The following is a 17,256-nucleotide window of genomic DNA, read 5'->3' as shown; positions in this document are numbered from 1 at the left end:
GAATTAGAGCAGCTCCGACAAGGACCTATGCCAACTTCCTGTTTCAATAAGAAGTATGTCATACACAAAAGAAAAGTGTGAACGTTAAACCTTTTAAAGGGGTCTGTAAGAAACAGCAAATCTGTCAGAACAGTTCCATATTTACACTCTTCTTGGCAAACATTAAGATGATGTGTAAATGATATTCTGGGATACTCACGCAGGCAGGTGTTGCTGTTGAACATGTGCAGGATTCGCAGACAGTCCTGCCACTGATTCCCGCTGCCTTCGCAATTACACCACTGCGACACCTCTGTACTGCTGTTACTCACGTAGTTTGGTGTCATGATGGTACCTGCGGAGGGAGGGAGAAGGAAAGAGGGGATGAGAGACAGCCAGAGGAAAAGATCCCATGCCAATTAGCCTGAAGCCCATCTGGGAGAATCTCCAAGCAGTGTAGTCTATCCACCCCCCTCCGGTTTAATTATGTTGCCTCAGGTTGTCTTGCTAATTCAATATAAGTGGCACACTGGGTTAAAGTAAACCTACGACATGAAGTTGAACCCAAACTGCTCTGACCAGCCATTCCCGATACCGTTTCCCATTTCAGTGAACTCACTCCAGCAGGACGCAGAAGTGCTCGTCATTAAAAATGTAATATTATTTAAGTACAGACTGTGCAGTGACGTATCGATTTGTGCATTTTGCACTCTTCATTAAGATTGCGTCCATTTTTTCAAGGTCGTCTGAGGTGGTTTCTCACCGATGAGCCCAGCGTAGGCCTTGAGGCACACGGCTCCACTTTCCCGGAGACAGCCGGAGGAAGAGAGAGAAGACGGCTGACAGTTCTGCTGGAAATCAGCCAATCTTGACCTGACAGACCAGACAAATTTGAATACGGACACAGGATAATTAGAACATAAACATACAGTATGTCAGATTTTGACAGAGGAAATCTATACACAGAATGCATGATCAGTTGCTCAATCTGATTTTTACTGTGCTTTTGTTCTGTAGAGTGTGTACGGTTTTTGTCAGAGCGGTTTGAAAAGTAAGGGGGACGTGTTATAAACCTTATCTGTGTTGTTCATGTATATTTATTAGGTGATGTAATGTTTGCTTTATAGTTGTAACTGATTTACTGGGTGATAACCATATTAGGTTAATTGCTTACCAGTCATTAAACTGCTGATGCAACTGTGGCTTTTGTTTTGTCTTTAAAAAGGCACTAGTTTTTAAACATTTAAAACTACAAAAGTTTATCTGTTGGTGCTGCTGTGGAATAGTGTTACTTTAGAACACTTTTATTTCGATTTTCATTTACATGCTATTTTATATTTCGAATTAGCTTTATTATATTTTTTTACTTTCTTTTTTTATATTTTCTATTCGGTGTTCAGATTAATTTGATTATTTTATGTGCTTTAGTCATTTTTATTAATTTGTATTTTTTATTTTAATTAGTGCTATTATCGCTATTAATTGTTTGACAGCACTAATTTTAATATTTCTATTTAACTAATATTCTAACATGGTATTTATATTTAAACTTCATTTCAGTTTCAGTTTTTAGTAACTTTAGTACTTTAAACATATTTCATTTCAGATTGTTGCCTAAACTATTTCATCTTATATTTAAATTTTATTTTAGCTTTATTTCAACTATTTTTAATCGTTTAAAAAATAAATAATAGTTGTTGGTTTTTTTTTTTTTTTTTTGCTAATTACTAGTGATTTAGCAGTTTAATAAATCATTAGATTTTTTTTTTTAAATATCCAATGCTATTTTGTACTATTAATTGTGTAATTTTGTAACTAATTTTTAATGACTTGCTGCCTCTTGTGAGAAAATGCCTTTCACTGACTAAATGTGTCCATGCTGAAAGATAGTCTGCATTCTCCAAACATTTCTCATTTTTATCCTTGTTTAAATACCAGAGGCGTCTAATCGTATAATATGCGACCTGTTGTCCTTTCTTCCATCCAACTCAGCATGTTCTGTGCTATTAATGATGCTTAGATAAGCATTACTGCCAGAGACATCTGTTTCTAGAGGAAGATAAAAGGGAAGTCTTGTATTTCAAGAAGAAAGGTGGAAATGATCATGCTGTGCTGTTATCAAAGCTGAGGTTAGGTTTGAATGAGGGGAAGAACATCTGATGAGAGTGTAATATGTCACAATCAGTTACACAAACTGGTTCTTTCAAACAATTAATTTCAAAGAACCAATTTAAAATATTGATTCAGCAGATCTTTACATTATGTTTTTTACATAACGGGCGTTTGTTGTTATGTGTCCCAGTTCAGTTTGCTGCAGCCATGAGCTATAAACTTAAATATGATTTGCATTTTCAAATAAAACAAAAAAATCATATACATCTCTTGGCTGAAAATGTTTTAGCATGTTTTATAAAATGCAATTACATACATATAATTTCTTACCTATTATTCTAACATATGTCATTTATTTTTATTTATTTATTTACTTAATTTTTTATGAATATACGCTACTGTTCAAAAAAGTATAAACTCTTTTGAAGGTTTGGTTTCATGTGTTTGTGAGTTGTTGACTTTGAACTGATTAGTGAATAAAACATTCACATATGTTTTGTGAACTGGTTTGGCTGATTGATTTAAAATATCAGATTCGAAAACTCAAATTCATATCCAACTGCTAACAGACGTGTATCTCACCTGCACAGGTTGTCTTTGAGGCAGTAACTCTCCAGATTGAGGCAGTTGGGCTGTCCGTCTCGCTCCTCATAGGAACAGGAGGGCACGATGGTTTTTCTCCTCCTCTCCCCACACAGAGTATCCGAACAGGGACAAAATAAAACACCAAAGCTGTACTCCTCTGGAACACGCTCCAGGAACCTCCGCAGGGCCCGGTGACATTTGTGCCGGTTACAGTGGTTCGTGCCAGGTATGATCTTAGTGCAAGCTAGCGCGTACTCAGAGCGCAGAGAACCGCACTTTTCGTACAACCCACAGTCCTGAGCTGCTTTCAGACACTGGTTCTGATCCGTCAGAGGAAGGGAGGACACTGAGAAAGAGGAAAAGACTCTTTCAGTTAAGTGTCCAAATTCTTCTTTTTTTTTTTGGCCTGTAAAAAGCAGTATGTTATGCCTTTTATATTTCACACACACACACAGTAAAAAAAAAAAGGAAGTTGTAAGTAAAATATAGATTACTGGAGAATGTTTTGCAAGAAAATACTATTTTATTCTTTATACTTCAACATTTTGCAATTTTAAAGGAATAGTTCACCCAAAAATGAAAATTTTCTGAAAACTAACTCACCTTCAGGCCATCCAAGATGTAGTTGAGTTTGTTTCTTCATCGGAACAGATTTAGAGAAATTTAGCATTACACCATATGCTCACCAATGGATCCTCTGCAATGAATGGGTGCCGTCAGAATGAGAGTCTTAACAGCTGATAAAACACCAGAATAATCCACAAGTAATCCACACAACTCCACTCCAACATTTAATGTCTTTTGAAGTGAAAAGCAGCTGTAAGAAACTAATCCGTCATAAGGTGTTTTAACTTTAAACTGTCACTTCTGGCTAAAATGAGTCCATAAACCATAATAATACTTCCTTCAGTGAAAAAGTTGATTGATTGTTGTCCTCTCACATCAAAATCCACCAACATATTTAAGCTGTTTTCACTTGTAAACTGTGAAAGCAATATTATGATTTGTTTAAAAAAACTTTATTGTTTATTACAAAAAAGGAGCTTTTCGCTTCACAAGATGTTAATTGATAGACTGGAGGGATGTGGATTATTTGTGGATAATTGTGATGTTTTTATCAGCTGTTTGGACTCTCATTCTGACGGCACCCATTCACTGCAGAGGATCCATTGCTGAATTTCACCAAATCTGTCCTCACAAAGAAACAAACTCATCTACATCTTGGATGGACTGAGGGTGAGACTATTTTCAGCAATTTTTCATTTTTGGATGAACTACTCCTTTAATTAAATATATTACTTGCCATTTCTTTGAAACTATTTGTGAAAGTTACTAGCAATTTCTGAGTGAAAACTGTTTCAAAGTAAAACCTACACCAACTTTTTGCAGTGTAGAAATACAACAGCAAGACAAGGAAAACATATTAAGCACAAACATACAAACATGCAGCGATACACTGACATACATCATCACAGTGCATTCAGCTGTGGAGGAAAACACATTTTGTTTGGTCGTACCACTGATGTGGCTGCAGTACCTGAAACTATTGAGGCTAGTTTTGATGTTTCGCTATTTCTCACAAGTTCCAGTTCAATGTCTTCATATGGGGACGTCTCAATGTCATCATAACCTGCAATACAAACACACACATAACCATTTGAGACTAATTAAGCTCACCAAACTGCACCATTACCTTATCATTATGCCTAATTAACAGCACAGAATATTATCAAATTTCATATGGTATTTCTTTAATTATGTTTACAAATTTTAATAAGAGGTCAGTGTTTGAGATGCATTGGTTGAACTGTCAGTCCACAGACTGAAGGGTCTGGATCAAAACACAAGTTAAAATAGAGACCAGTCTATTTGTATCACACAACCCTGGGGACACTGCCAAGAAGAGTGAGTATGAAACCATAAACACACACACACACACACACACAAGCTTGTATTGTAGAGTTTTCTCTTGTGGGGACTTTCTGTTCATATTTATTGTATTTAAAATAAGATAATGTATGAGAATTTAAAGTATTAACCTTTGGTAGGCATCTTGTCCTATACTATTTTGCTACAAACATGAATGATACAGTAATTAGAAATAATTCACTTACGTTGAAGGGGGGACTGATAAAGAATTCTGTTTATTATAAGCACACTTCATTATTTTATTAATATGTTTTTTTTTCTTTCCTTATTAATCATTTTAGATCATTTTTATCATTAAGTTTTAAATAGAACTTTTATTTATAATTTTTTCATCATTATTAAGATATTGTTATTTGTTTTTATTTATTTGATATTTATTTTATTATTTTCATTTAATGCATTATTTTGTTATTTTAGATATTCTTTTTCATATTATTTATTTTAATTATATTTATTTATTTATTTTATATTTATAGAATGTATGATTTATAAAATGTAGATTTTTAAAATGTCATTATAATAGTCATTATAATTTCTCTTTATTTTATTATTTTTCTTTATTATTTTTCATTATTATAATGATTTTCTTTTTCCTTTTATTTACTTTATTTCTGTATTTTTGATTTGTTTTCATTTTTAAATTAAACTTTTCCTGTCTTCCTTCCTCATTCTTAAATTGTGTTAAATTTAGTATAATGTGTCGTTTATCTTGCTCTAACACTATGCACTTGCATGAATTACCACTGTGTATGAAATGTGCTACAATGTATAAATAAACCTGCCTTGTATCATCTATATGTACAGATCTGAATATCATAGAGTGCAACAACTTCAAATGCCTTAGCAATAGATTAGCAAATACTGTAAACAATTTTCAGCAAACACCACTCATATTTTCTTCAAAAAGTCATGTTATAATTACTACACTCTTGGCCTAACTCCAAAATGCACATTTTGTCATTTCACACGCCTGTTATATTTGTATCGACATCCCCAGAAGGAATTTTTGTCAAATTGTGATATTCTTTTGGGGACATTTTCTGAAATTCCGGTTATCAAAACCTACGCACACACAGACTCTTCAAACAAATGCAAACAGGCAGAATCCCTCCTGTCATCTTGTTCGCACGCCACATTTCAATCTACGGAGGCGCCACATCAAGTGTGCTACATTCACAATTACGTGCCTTACGTATTCTGCCGCTGACGGTTTTCATTTGCAGCACGCAGGAGAAGAACACTTGACATTTCCAGTTGATGTGGTTTAAAAGCACTTATTTCTGAGACTGTCGATCAGGCCGGGCCCTTCTGGCCCCTGCAGCCCCTGCATTGCACTCAGACGCATGACGAGTTCGCTGCTGGAGAAGCCTGGGATTAGTCAGCATTTACAACAGCTCTTGATGAGTCGCTGTGGGAACCCATCTTCCTGTTTCATAAGGTTTAATATTAATAAGCCATATTGGGTGGGAATATGGACTCCGAATCAATTAATTTTGCAGCCGTGCTTTGACGATCCCCCGGACGTCATTCACCAGCATCTCCGTAATCTCTTTTGCTCATGAGCAAACACACGGCGTGAAACTTCTGCCATGAGACGGAACCAGACGCCCTCGACGGAACGTGGCATATTCCGGTTCCTGCATGTATGCGTCCGTCCCGCCGAGCGTAATGAACAGATGAGGGAATGGCGAGATTAATCACGATAGCACTGTCAGGGAGCCAGTCGTTTGTTTAGTGTCTGACTGGGTTTTATGCTTCCTTGCCATTTCATACACATTACTGAGCACTCATTAAATGCTATTACTGCCTAAATCTAAATCCTCTGGTAGCTCACTCAACACTCTCATTAAAGCGTTTTGGCATGTCCTGAAAGAACATAACAAACGGCATCCACTGAGATCTATGAGTTCACTGTTTATGACCGACCGAACAAAGGCAGTCATTTTAAAATTGATTTAACCGAATTCTTTATGCATGACTTTTCTCTGGAGTTACCTACTCCCTCTGTTCGCTTTCTTTAAACCTGCTCCTTTCATCATGACATTTACTGGTTTGGGAATTGCTGGACATGAGCAGTTCAGTCAGGGACTATTCTAGGGAGTCTTAAAAAAACCATGAAACTGCATTAGCAATTTAACTTCTATAATATGATATATTTCTGAGTGAAGCTGAATATTCAGTATATGCATATATATATATATATATATATATATATATATATACATGCGGTTTTTGATGTTTTTGAAAGACATCTCATACTCACCAAACCTGCCTTTATTTGTTCAAAAATACAGTAAATTGTAATACTGTGAAATATTATTACAGTTTAAAAGAACTGTTTTGTCTTTTAATATACACTACCAGTCAAAAGTTTTTGAAGAGTAAACTAAAGTTTAAAGCAGTCTCTTCTGTTCACCAAGGCTGCATTTATTTGATCCAAAGTACAGCAAAAACCATTTAAAAGTACCATTTAAAATAACTGTTTTCCATTTGAATATATTTTTGAATGTAATTTATTCCTATGATTTCAAAGCTGAATTTTTAGCATCATTACTCCAGTCACATGATCCTTCAGAAATCATCCTAATATTCTGATTTGCTGCTCAAAAAACGTTCTTATTATTATTATTATTATTATGTTGAAAACAGCGGAGTAGATTTTTTTCAGGTTTCAGGTTTTCAGGTTTGATGAATAGAATGTTCAGAAGAACAGCAATTACCTGAAATAGAAATCTTTTGTGACATTATAAATGTCTTTATCATCACTTTTGATCCATTTAAAGCATTCTTGCTAAACAAAAGTATTAATTTCTGTAATCCCCCCCCCCCCCCTTCAAATTATTTTTTATACTGACCCTAAGCTTTTGAATGATATAGTGTATAATGTTACGAACGCTTTTTATTCCAGATCTTTGGATCTTTCTAAAAGCATCCTGAAAAGAATTTACTCAACTATTATAAATATTGATGATAATAATAATAATAAATGTTTCTTGAACAGCAAATCAGAATATTAGAATGATTTCTGATGGATCACATTACTGGAGTAATGATCCTGAAAATGTAGCTTTGATCACAGGAATAAATTACATTTTTAAATATATTCAAATAGAAAGCAGTTTTTTAAATAGTAAAAATATTTCACAATATTACTGTATTTGCTGTACTTTGCATCAAATAAATGCAAGCTTGGTGCGCAGAAGAGAATTCTTTAGAACGTTAAAAATCTTACTGTTCAAAAACTTTTGACTGTTAGTGTATTTTAAAATGTAATTTACTTCTGTGATGGCAAATCTGAATTTTCAGCATCATTACTCCAGTCTTCAGTGTCACATGATCCTTCAGAAATCATATACTGATTTGCTGCTCAAGAAACATTTCTTATTATCATCAATATTGCAAACAATGCTTAATGTTTTTTGTGGTTTATTTTAAACAGAAATCTTTTGAGCAATTTAATGCATCCAGGAGCTTAAAGGAACTTAAATTTGTGAATGGCAGTGTATATATATATATATATATATATATATATATATATATATATATATTTATATGGTTATATATTATGGCATTTTGATCATTTGAATGTATTTTTACAGTCCTTTTCACAGTAAATATTGGTCTAAAACTAAAAGTATTGGTCTTTTCTTTTTTTTTTTTTTACTTTCCACAGACTCAGAACTCCCTTTGCAAGAAACCATTTCTGAATCAAGCAGAAAAAAATTAGGGTGGGACTTATTGAGAACAGATCCAGGTGGTATATTTTTACTGAAATATACTGTAAGAGGGCTTATTGTTGACAACAGTCACCATACAAAAAGTAAAAACTCTCTCTTACGCCTCTTACCTTGTGGAAAACGGACGGTCCAGTAAACGCTCAGGCACTGTTGTTCCAAGCGAGAGCCTCGCTGACACTTGCATTCTTGCAGGTTCTGATAGTGCATGAGGTTGTTCTGGGCGTCGACGCAGGCCTGCCGTCCCTCCAGACTGAGGGGAGCCACCGCCTCCTCGTCCACGCAGTACTCCAGGTGCCTGAACTGCCGCTTACACTCTGGGTCCACCATACATTCATTTACAGCCTCTATGCAGTCCACAGTCCCGGGGAACACTGGCACCACAGAGGGAACAGCCCCTGGAGGATTGTGAGTAAAGTTCATTTTAAGGCACAGATGGAATCACACATTTTTTTGTTGTCATACATGCCTTTTTCTAAAAATCAGCAGTGGAATGCAATTAAACATCATAAAAAGTCTTAAAAGGAACCGAGAGCAACTACAACATTTTGAAATGAATAGAGAATTCTTATATTCCCAATCAGTTCCTGAATTTGAATCGAATTGGAGGTACATTAGCAAACAGGTTGCAGAATGCAGTCCAAATTTGTATGTGAGGAAGTAGAAATAAAATGAATCCAAAGAAGTTTTAATGTAATTTGAAATGGGACAATTCACCCCAAAATTATGTCATTAATTACTCAACCTCATGTTGCTTTCTGACCCTCCATAGACAGCAATGCAACTGACACGTTCAAGGCCCAGAAAGGTAGTAAGGACATTGTTAAAATAGTCCATCAGCGGTTCAACCTTAATTTTATGAACCTACAAGAATAATTGAAGGTCTTATGGGTTTGGAAAAACATGTGGATGAGTAATTAAAGACAGAATTTTCATTTTTGGGTGAACTATCTCTTTAAGTAGAAAGACACATTTTGTTGAATGTTGGCTTGAGAAAGCCTTGTTTTGAAAAAAAAAAGAAAAAAAAAAAAGTCTTCAAGTTTATAGGCCAGATAGTTTATAGAACACTTTATTTCCCAGAATATACCGCACATTACATTTCTTTGAATTGCTATTTAGTAATTTCTACTTCCTGTCTTTGTCTTCAATTTCCAATTCAACTTCCTGTTGGGTATGGCCGATCCAATTCACATCTGATTCATGAGTTGGTCGTTGAAAACAGACATACTGGCCAAAATATTTAAAAAGAGAACACACAAAAAGTGTGGGGAATATATATATAACTTTGTGAATGAGTTTTCTGTTCAATTCTGATTCCCTGTGGACCTGGTTATGACAAATTACAGTTTGTGAATTTTCATCTGTTTCACTATAATACATCCGAGTTATAACACTAGACACATAGAAAACATTCTGACAGTGGCCATGTAAAAACGAAGATCAAAGTCCTTGCACTCAAGGGCAGAATTAATAATGTGTAAAATAATTTAAAAGAGACCTCTTTCCGGCGCGCTATTGCAGGAGGACAGATAACTTAAACGAGCAAAAATCTTCATTCACCATCAAGAGTTTCAACCCAAGTCCTTGACAACAGACACTTTGTGCTTTGTGTCCATTCTCAGGCTCAATCCTGACAGACGTCATCAACTCCAGAGACCCTCGCTGTCAGCCGGGTCTCAGGGTGACCCGAGGGGAAAGTGTGACAGGGCTGTGTAATTTCATGGCTACGTTTGCTGTTTTTCATTAAGAAGCGACAGAAAAAGCCTTGCACTCCTGTAGAAGCATGAGACATGTGTTTCTCTTTCTTGTATTTCTCCCCCTTGACCCCCATCCCCCTTTGTGTCTGTTTTCCTTCGCAGCGGCAGGGGCTGTAATTGCGCTAGGCCTCATTTTAAAGCGTGTGGTGATTGAGAACCAACGGCTGTGGCCGGCAGACTAAGCGTTGGTCATGGCTTAGGACTCCGCTACCACAAAATGGCACCTCCTTCCACAGCTCACAGAGCGATGATCCAAGCGTGAAAGACCATCTACTGCGGCGACCGAAGTTAAACGGACAAGTAAACACACTTTGATCTCGCACATATTTGACAAACAGTTCAATATTGAGATGTTACGTGCTAGTTTGAATTTAAAGACAGGTGTTTGATCTGCCACTGTTTTCATTTTTCTTCTTAAAGGTGAAGTGTGTCGTTGCTGCACCACTAGTGGCACCAAACAGAACTGCAGAATTTATGTCTGCTTTCAAACAGGTTTTCCGTCTGCCATCAGATAGCCCCGCCCTAAACTCGATGCTGCTGTATTCGATGCTTGTTTGATAGCACAACACAGCCAAAGTATAAATTTTTCAGTCAACCACTGAATGTCTTGACACTGCATATGAAAATGACTTATACAAAACATAATTAAAGCATTTTTAGCTGAACTGTTGTTTATTTGTTCATTTTAGATGTATTAATAATTAATTTATTAATATTTATTCAAATGAATGAATAATACATTTTAATCAATAAATAATTAATATCATGGATATTAACTAAAACTTAAACTAGTTAACTAAAATTCAAACCATAAAAACATATTTTTAACTTGAAATGAAAGTTAACGGAGTTGAAATAAAATGTAAAAAAAAAATAAATAAAAAACTATTTAGACATTAAAAAACTAATTACTAAAACAAAAACTTTTTATAAAAAGCTATAATAATTTCCCAATTATACTAAAATAACACTGATTTGTGTTAATATATGTTCATATTTATTTTGGTCATACAAACTATTAACTACGACTTGCCTCAATAAACTCCTAATTTGCTGCTTATTAATAGTTAGTAAGGTAGTTGTTAAGTTTAGGTTTTGGGTAGGATTAGGGAGGTAGAATATGATCATGCAGAATATGTGCTTTATTAGTACTAATAAACAGCCACTACGTTAATAATAGGCATGCTAATAATATAAATAAATTTTAGGTGTATCACCAGCTGTTACTACTGATAGACAGAACACAACAGAATATAACAGGTTTTCAAGACATGTTTTTGAAAGCTCATGGCATTAGATGCTTAAAAATAGTGAGACACAAAGCAACAGCATGTGCAAACAATTTAAAGAAAATAGTTCCAAAATACATCCTGGGAAGAAAAGCCCTTAAGTCTACACCAGACAAAATAACAAAGTCGATTGCAAAATGGACTGTTGTGGACTGCAGCCCAGTGATAGACTTGCATTCAATGATATGGATATATAACAAAGAATATATTGACCTTCTGTCTATTCAACGCTTTACTCGTCTGCAACAATAATGTCTTTAAAGTATCTCCATTTGGGGGCTTTTCAGAGCAAATATATGTCTGGGTTTAAATCTGCGTTGTACAAAGTTTTATTCTATGGATTAACAGTCCAAACTACATTAAATATGTTTATATACTAATACAAAAAACAATAAATAAAACTAACTAAAATATCTCATTTTGTGTCTTTCCTTTTTATAAAACAGGGAACGATTCAAGATTTAAAAAGTGAGCGATGGAGTGAGAAAGAAACAGAAAGAAAGAAAGAAAGTAAACAGAATGACAGACAGCAGACGCCTCACACAATAGGAAACCGTCTCAGTATGGAGGCTGATGGCAATCAAACACATGCTGGCCGGGTATTACGAGATATGTGTGTGTGTGCGCGCACTAAAATCACATTTAGCAAGTGACAGTGACACACACACAAACACACACACCTTGAGGCTTTAAGTCTCATGCACACACTGAGAGAGAACGACAGACGCAGTTTCTGCAGTGAAGCTCAGCTGTACAGGGGAGTGAAAGAAATAAAGAGGTGAGTGAAATAGAGAAAGACAGCGTGAGCGCGTACTGTAAATCTAAGTATCCTTGTGTGACCGTATTTATGGCCGGCGACAGCAAACCGGCTCCAGCTGTCGATATTTGCGGGTCTAACGTGATTAACTAATCAATGCGTACAGCGGTCTGAACTGCTGTGGTAAACCGAGCTCCACTATATCAAGATACATATCAAGAAAACATCTCTTCTGTCGATCCACACAGAACTGAAGAATCCATCAGCTAAATTACAGCATGCTGCATCTCAGGGCCTAAACCAACAATTTAGACAAATTACTCGACAAAAAAACCCACACAAACAAACCCTCGTATCCATTTAAAACAGTGAATGTTTTTCAGCAAGGATGACAAATGTCAAGGAATAAAAAAGAAGCCACTAACATTATATTTAAGTATCTTTCTGACAGTAAATGTGCTGTATAGACTTCCAGCACACACTGTTATTTGCTGCATTGAGGGTTTTGTCAAATGTGGGTCAGAGCGCCGTATCTATTCACTATTGGTGACACGTCACATCAAAGCATGGCGGTGATATTAAAAGAACCGGGTCGGATGGGCCCGTCTGATTGACAGGGAGGAGAAACGGAAGACAATCCGAAAGCCCCGGGAGGAAGGAGTGCATTGCAGGGACGTGATGCTGAGACGGTCCTCGTCACTAAATCACAGCGCTCAGCGCCTTTAATGAAAATTGGCTACAACATCATCATAAAAGCCGTGTGCGAGTGGAGCTCACGCACACACATGCTCGCACGCGCTCTTTCTGATTCTGTCGCTTGGCTTGAATCTTCCAGTCGAGGCGAGAGAGTCCAACACCATCTGCCGTCACCGTGTTTGCCTTTCCAAATCCTGGTTATCAACAAAACACACACGCGACCCTGAAAAGACCCTAAACGTCCGTCATATGTGAAGAAAACATGCCCGGAGGGAGGATTACCTTTTTGTTAACTAGTCCTGTGTGGTTTATTGAACCTGTGTTCTTACGATTCCTCTTTGATTTGCTAAAAATGGCCGTGTAATTAGGCTGTCCGCCTGTCCCTGGGTATGTCCTTGGCTGGGATGCATCTGAGTCCATTATGGCATATATTTCTCCATGCAATTAGTATATGCGCTGACGAAGCCTGGTTCACCTGTGTATTAAAGCCTCCCAAAACATTTCTTAACTTGTGCAGCTCATGCTTTTCTCAAGAATCTCATTTGGGTAAAAGCAGAAATGAGGAAGAAACCATTACACAACAAAAAATATTTTCATGCTCGGTATTTTTTTTACTTGTTTTACAGTCCAAGTATCTGACGATACATTTACTTGTGAAGCAAAATTGCTTTAGGTATTAAGTCTGAAAAAGTTCAAAAATATCTACCACTGGGGTAAGAATTAATTTTATTTTTCTAACCCCACTGGCAGATATTTGTTCTTGTTTTAACCCTTGTGCTGTGCCGAAAACCTACTTTGGTGTTCTCAGTAAAGTGACCTTGTAATTCTCTCATAATTCTCTCACTAAATCTTGGGATTCAGTATTTTTGTCAACCTATTTTCTTTCAATTAGCACAGGTTTTGCATTTCTTTTTGGACCTGATACATCATAGGCTTCACTGATCTGAGCTAATGCGCAAAAAAAAAAAATATATTTGTGGATGATTTTGGCAGTGTTCACTCAAAAACTGATGTGCAGAAGCTCAGGTCAATGAGCTCGCTGATCAGTCAGGTCCAAAAAGAAGTGCAACACTTGTGCTAATTGAAAGAAAACAACTCTGAATCCAATATTTGGCTGCAATATAGCATATTGAGAGATTTACAAGTGATTTTTTTGTAGAGCAGTCATTTTTGACTGAAAAACACCATAAGTATAAGAACAATCCTAAAAAAACTACAAAAATTATGCAATTTTCCAAGCTGTTATAACCTGTGTGAACAAAGTCTGTAAGTTTTAGTCCAATGCGATAACATCAAAATCACTTAATTTTGATAACTTTTTCAGAAAACCATCATTTTTATTTTGCTTCTCAAGCCAATGTATCATAATTTGAGAATGTTTCAATATTCTACTGAAAAACAAGATTAAAATGCTCATGTTTTGCAGCGGATATTCCAGGCATGTTTTCCCAGACCTGTCAGCATCTGTCGCTGGCAAATGAGTTGAAGCTGCCAAAGTCCAGACTTGCGCACCTTTTCTCAAACACACCTGGGCACGCGGCTGGCACGAGTTTGCACATGCGCACCTGCCCGAATCTTTGACTTGGTATGTTTGTACACATCTTTCCACCTCAGGTCGCCTCTTAAAAACATATTCAAGCAAGCGAATCTTTATGCAAATACACTGTGGAAATTAAATCTTTTTGCCACTTGATATCCGTCAGGGGGTCCCTTTGCGATTCGTGCGGCTGATATACGACCCGACCCCCGGGGATACACACAGCATGAGCGAGCACATCAAATCTGCAATCATTAACACAGCTAATAAATAAACCTGTCGATCAGCGGGCGCATTACAGCATGTTCTCGTGGCACCAGGGTGCGACAAACACCACTCATGATGATGAATGCCACTTGGGCTACAAAGCACTCGCACAAGACACTTGCAATATTGCACCCTGTCGTCCCAGGTGGGAAGAGAAAGTCAGATCCCTCAAATGTTGGTTGCTGTGCTACGGGAACACCATGGAGCTGCCCTTTACCAGCCTAATCTGTCTCTGTTTATATGTGTGTGCGTTTCTGCCATCACATAATTAGGATAATATTGACTGTGACAGATGTCTCATAACATACTGTTATTTGCTGACAGAATTATATTTTTAGACCTGGCCTGTGTGGATTATCATTCTCAGAAGAGCTCCTGTAATGTCTGAGATATTAAAACTATTATGCTGTTGTGATTCTAAGGTGTGAAGAAAATAAACATAGGGCTGGAAAGTACATCTAATTGGCTGAAAATAAATTAAAAGTACTGTGTATGAATGAAATTCGATGAAAGCATAAGGATGAGCTCAGAATGCTACATTAAATGAGGGTCTCTTAAAGGTCATTTTTGTTTTTGTACACATTTAACAGTAAGTGATATTAATAGTTAAGCTCTTTTAAGCTCTTTATGTTGGTTTTACAACATAAAGGGTTGTGCTATTGTTACAAGCCGCATATAAAGATAATCTGGTGCTATTGGGGATATTCTTAAGAGTGTACAGCATTTGTTAAATGTAATAAGCAAGTACACAGATATGTGAGGGAGTGACAGACACATCTGCTCAGCGTACAGCACTCTAGAAAATGAAACCCTTTCTATTGTTTCAGCACAAGCACATGGCACAGCGGTCACCCTAAAACACACCTGTGCAATAAGTTTCCATGCAATTGTAATTTAATCACTGCTGTTCTGGCTTTTACAAATGTTCTTGATGCAATGGTATGCACTATACATGACATGTACAATATAATGCATGCACAATGTGTATAATACATCCAATACCCAGCATACCGTGTGCAACCGGTAGAATTTTTTATGTGTACAATAAAATCTTGTTTATGATGTCTGTTGTGCTTATTCTTCTCACTTGGTCTATTTGTCTATAATATATTGTGTATTGTGTAAATAGTTTATAATGTAGACTTTTCTAATCTTTCTATATATATTGTGTTACACTCTGTACATGTCTGGCTGTTAACGCAACCCCAAAATAGAGTATCTATCTATCTATCGATCTATCTATCTATCTTTCTATATTTTCCCTGAGACAGTCCTTCCCTTTACAATACCATGGTTTTACAATAGTAAGTCTCTTTTAGTTTAGTTCACCACCAAAGAGCCATTCATAAAAATATCTATCTATCTATCTATCTATCTGTCTATCTATCTTTTCCATTAGAAAATTTACAATACCATGGTCCCTTTTAGTTTGCGTTCATCTTTCACCTTACGTTTATATTACTGTATATATGTAAATATAAGGAATCACAATAGTCCTACAAACAAATTGCTTTTGCAGGAGGCTCTACAAAACAGTTCAATATTATTCACGTTGTACATTAACTTAAGTAAATATGCAATGTAAATACTTATGTATTTATGTAAATGTTCTGCATAAACACGGTCATGTAAAGTGTGACCCTAATGTGTCAAAATAAGTCATGGAGGCTGTTTCTAAGAGTCTTACCCTTAATGACGAACAGATTTAGAAGTATTCCCAGAAGGATCATGTCGACTGCTGCTGGATGCGCTCGGCTGGACGGTGATGCTGCTGGGGAATCTCGGGGAAGCGCGTCTGGAACCCCCGGATCGGTCCGACTCAGTCCGAGCCACTACATCCATACAAGAGGACCACCGTCCGACAGATAGAAATCTCCAAAACGACGTGTCCGAAAATCAATTCCAGCTACAAACTTGTGCGATATCGAAAGCTTTCTAATGCGTAAGAGGTGTCCGAAGAGCAATGATTTCATACAACATACAAACAAGGGGGCAATTACAAACTGTCAAACGCACTAGCAGCTGATGTCCGTTATACTCACGATCGGAGTCTTTCTAAAATAATAATCCTCGATTCAAACGCGTATCACCATGATAGAAGCGTAACCAAAGGCGCGCGTCAGATGTGCCAGTGTGCGCATTAGTGCGCATCAGTTTAATACAGTATATGTGAGCGCGACCCCAGATGCTTGATTCCTGCTGTCCCACAGCACAATGTGCTCAATCCAGTCCTCAAACTCAGCGGCGAATTTTACATGCATCTGCCTCCTTGTGATTGGCTCGGGCATTCTCAGGCGCATCCATGCAAAATCCCTGACCAGCCTTCTGGAGAGCTGGGTCGGTGCTCCTATAGGCTAGAGAAATTCAGACTGCTCTGCAAGTATCTAAGTTTGCAATAGTGAAATGTTACGGCGATTAAAAAAGTGAGATAAAGGTCAGTCAAACTGTGCACTCTAAAAAATAACTGTCCTTTTTTAGGATCCCATCACTCAGTGGTATTTAAACGGTTCATAAGTTTACCAAGGAATAAATAACTATTTTAGGCTGTATGTTGTTGTGTGTGTGTGTGTGTGTGTGTGTGTGTGTGTGTGTGTGTGTGTGAGTGTGTGTGTGT

At 36.7% G+C, this 17,256-nt stretch overlaps 1 protein-coding gene across 1 annotated transcript in view; it reads right to left on the bottom strand.

Moving 5' to 3' along the window:
- The window catches only part of gfra3 (GDNF family receptor alpha 3), a 28,893-nt gene extending 12,044 nt beyond the window's left edge, over positions 1-16,849 (bottom strand). The window contains exons 1-6 of the mRNA XM_058798886.1: positions 16,330-16,849; positions 8,453-8,737; positions 4,214-4,306; positions 2,674-3,022; positions 743-852; positions 200-334 (exon numbers count right to left, since the gene is read on the bottom strand). Coding sequence (XP_058654869.1) covers positions 200-334; positions 743-852; positions 2,674-3,022; positions 4,214-4,306; positions 8,453-8,737; positions 16,330-16,372 — 1,015 coding nt within the window. The 5' untranslated portion in view covers positions 16,373-16,849. The remainder of the gene's footprint in view (positions 1-199; positions 335-742; positions 853-2,673; positions 3,023-4,213; positions 4,307-8,452; positions 8,738-16,329) is intronic.
- Positions 16,850-17,256: the final 407 nt, after the last annotated feature.

This window comes from Onychostoma macrolepis, chromosome 14 (genome assembly GCF_012432095.1).
Source record: "Onychostoma macrolepis isolate SWU-2019 chromosome 14, ASM1243209v1, whole genome shotgun sequence".
Lineage (NCBI taxonomy): Eukaryota > Metazoa > Chordata > Actinopteri > Cypriniformes > Cyprinidae > Onychostoma > Onychostoma macrolepis.
Note: the sequence above shows the minus strand (reverse complement) of the source record. Positions and strands in the feature narration are given on the sequence as shown.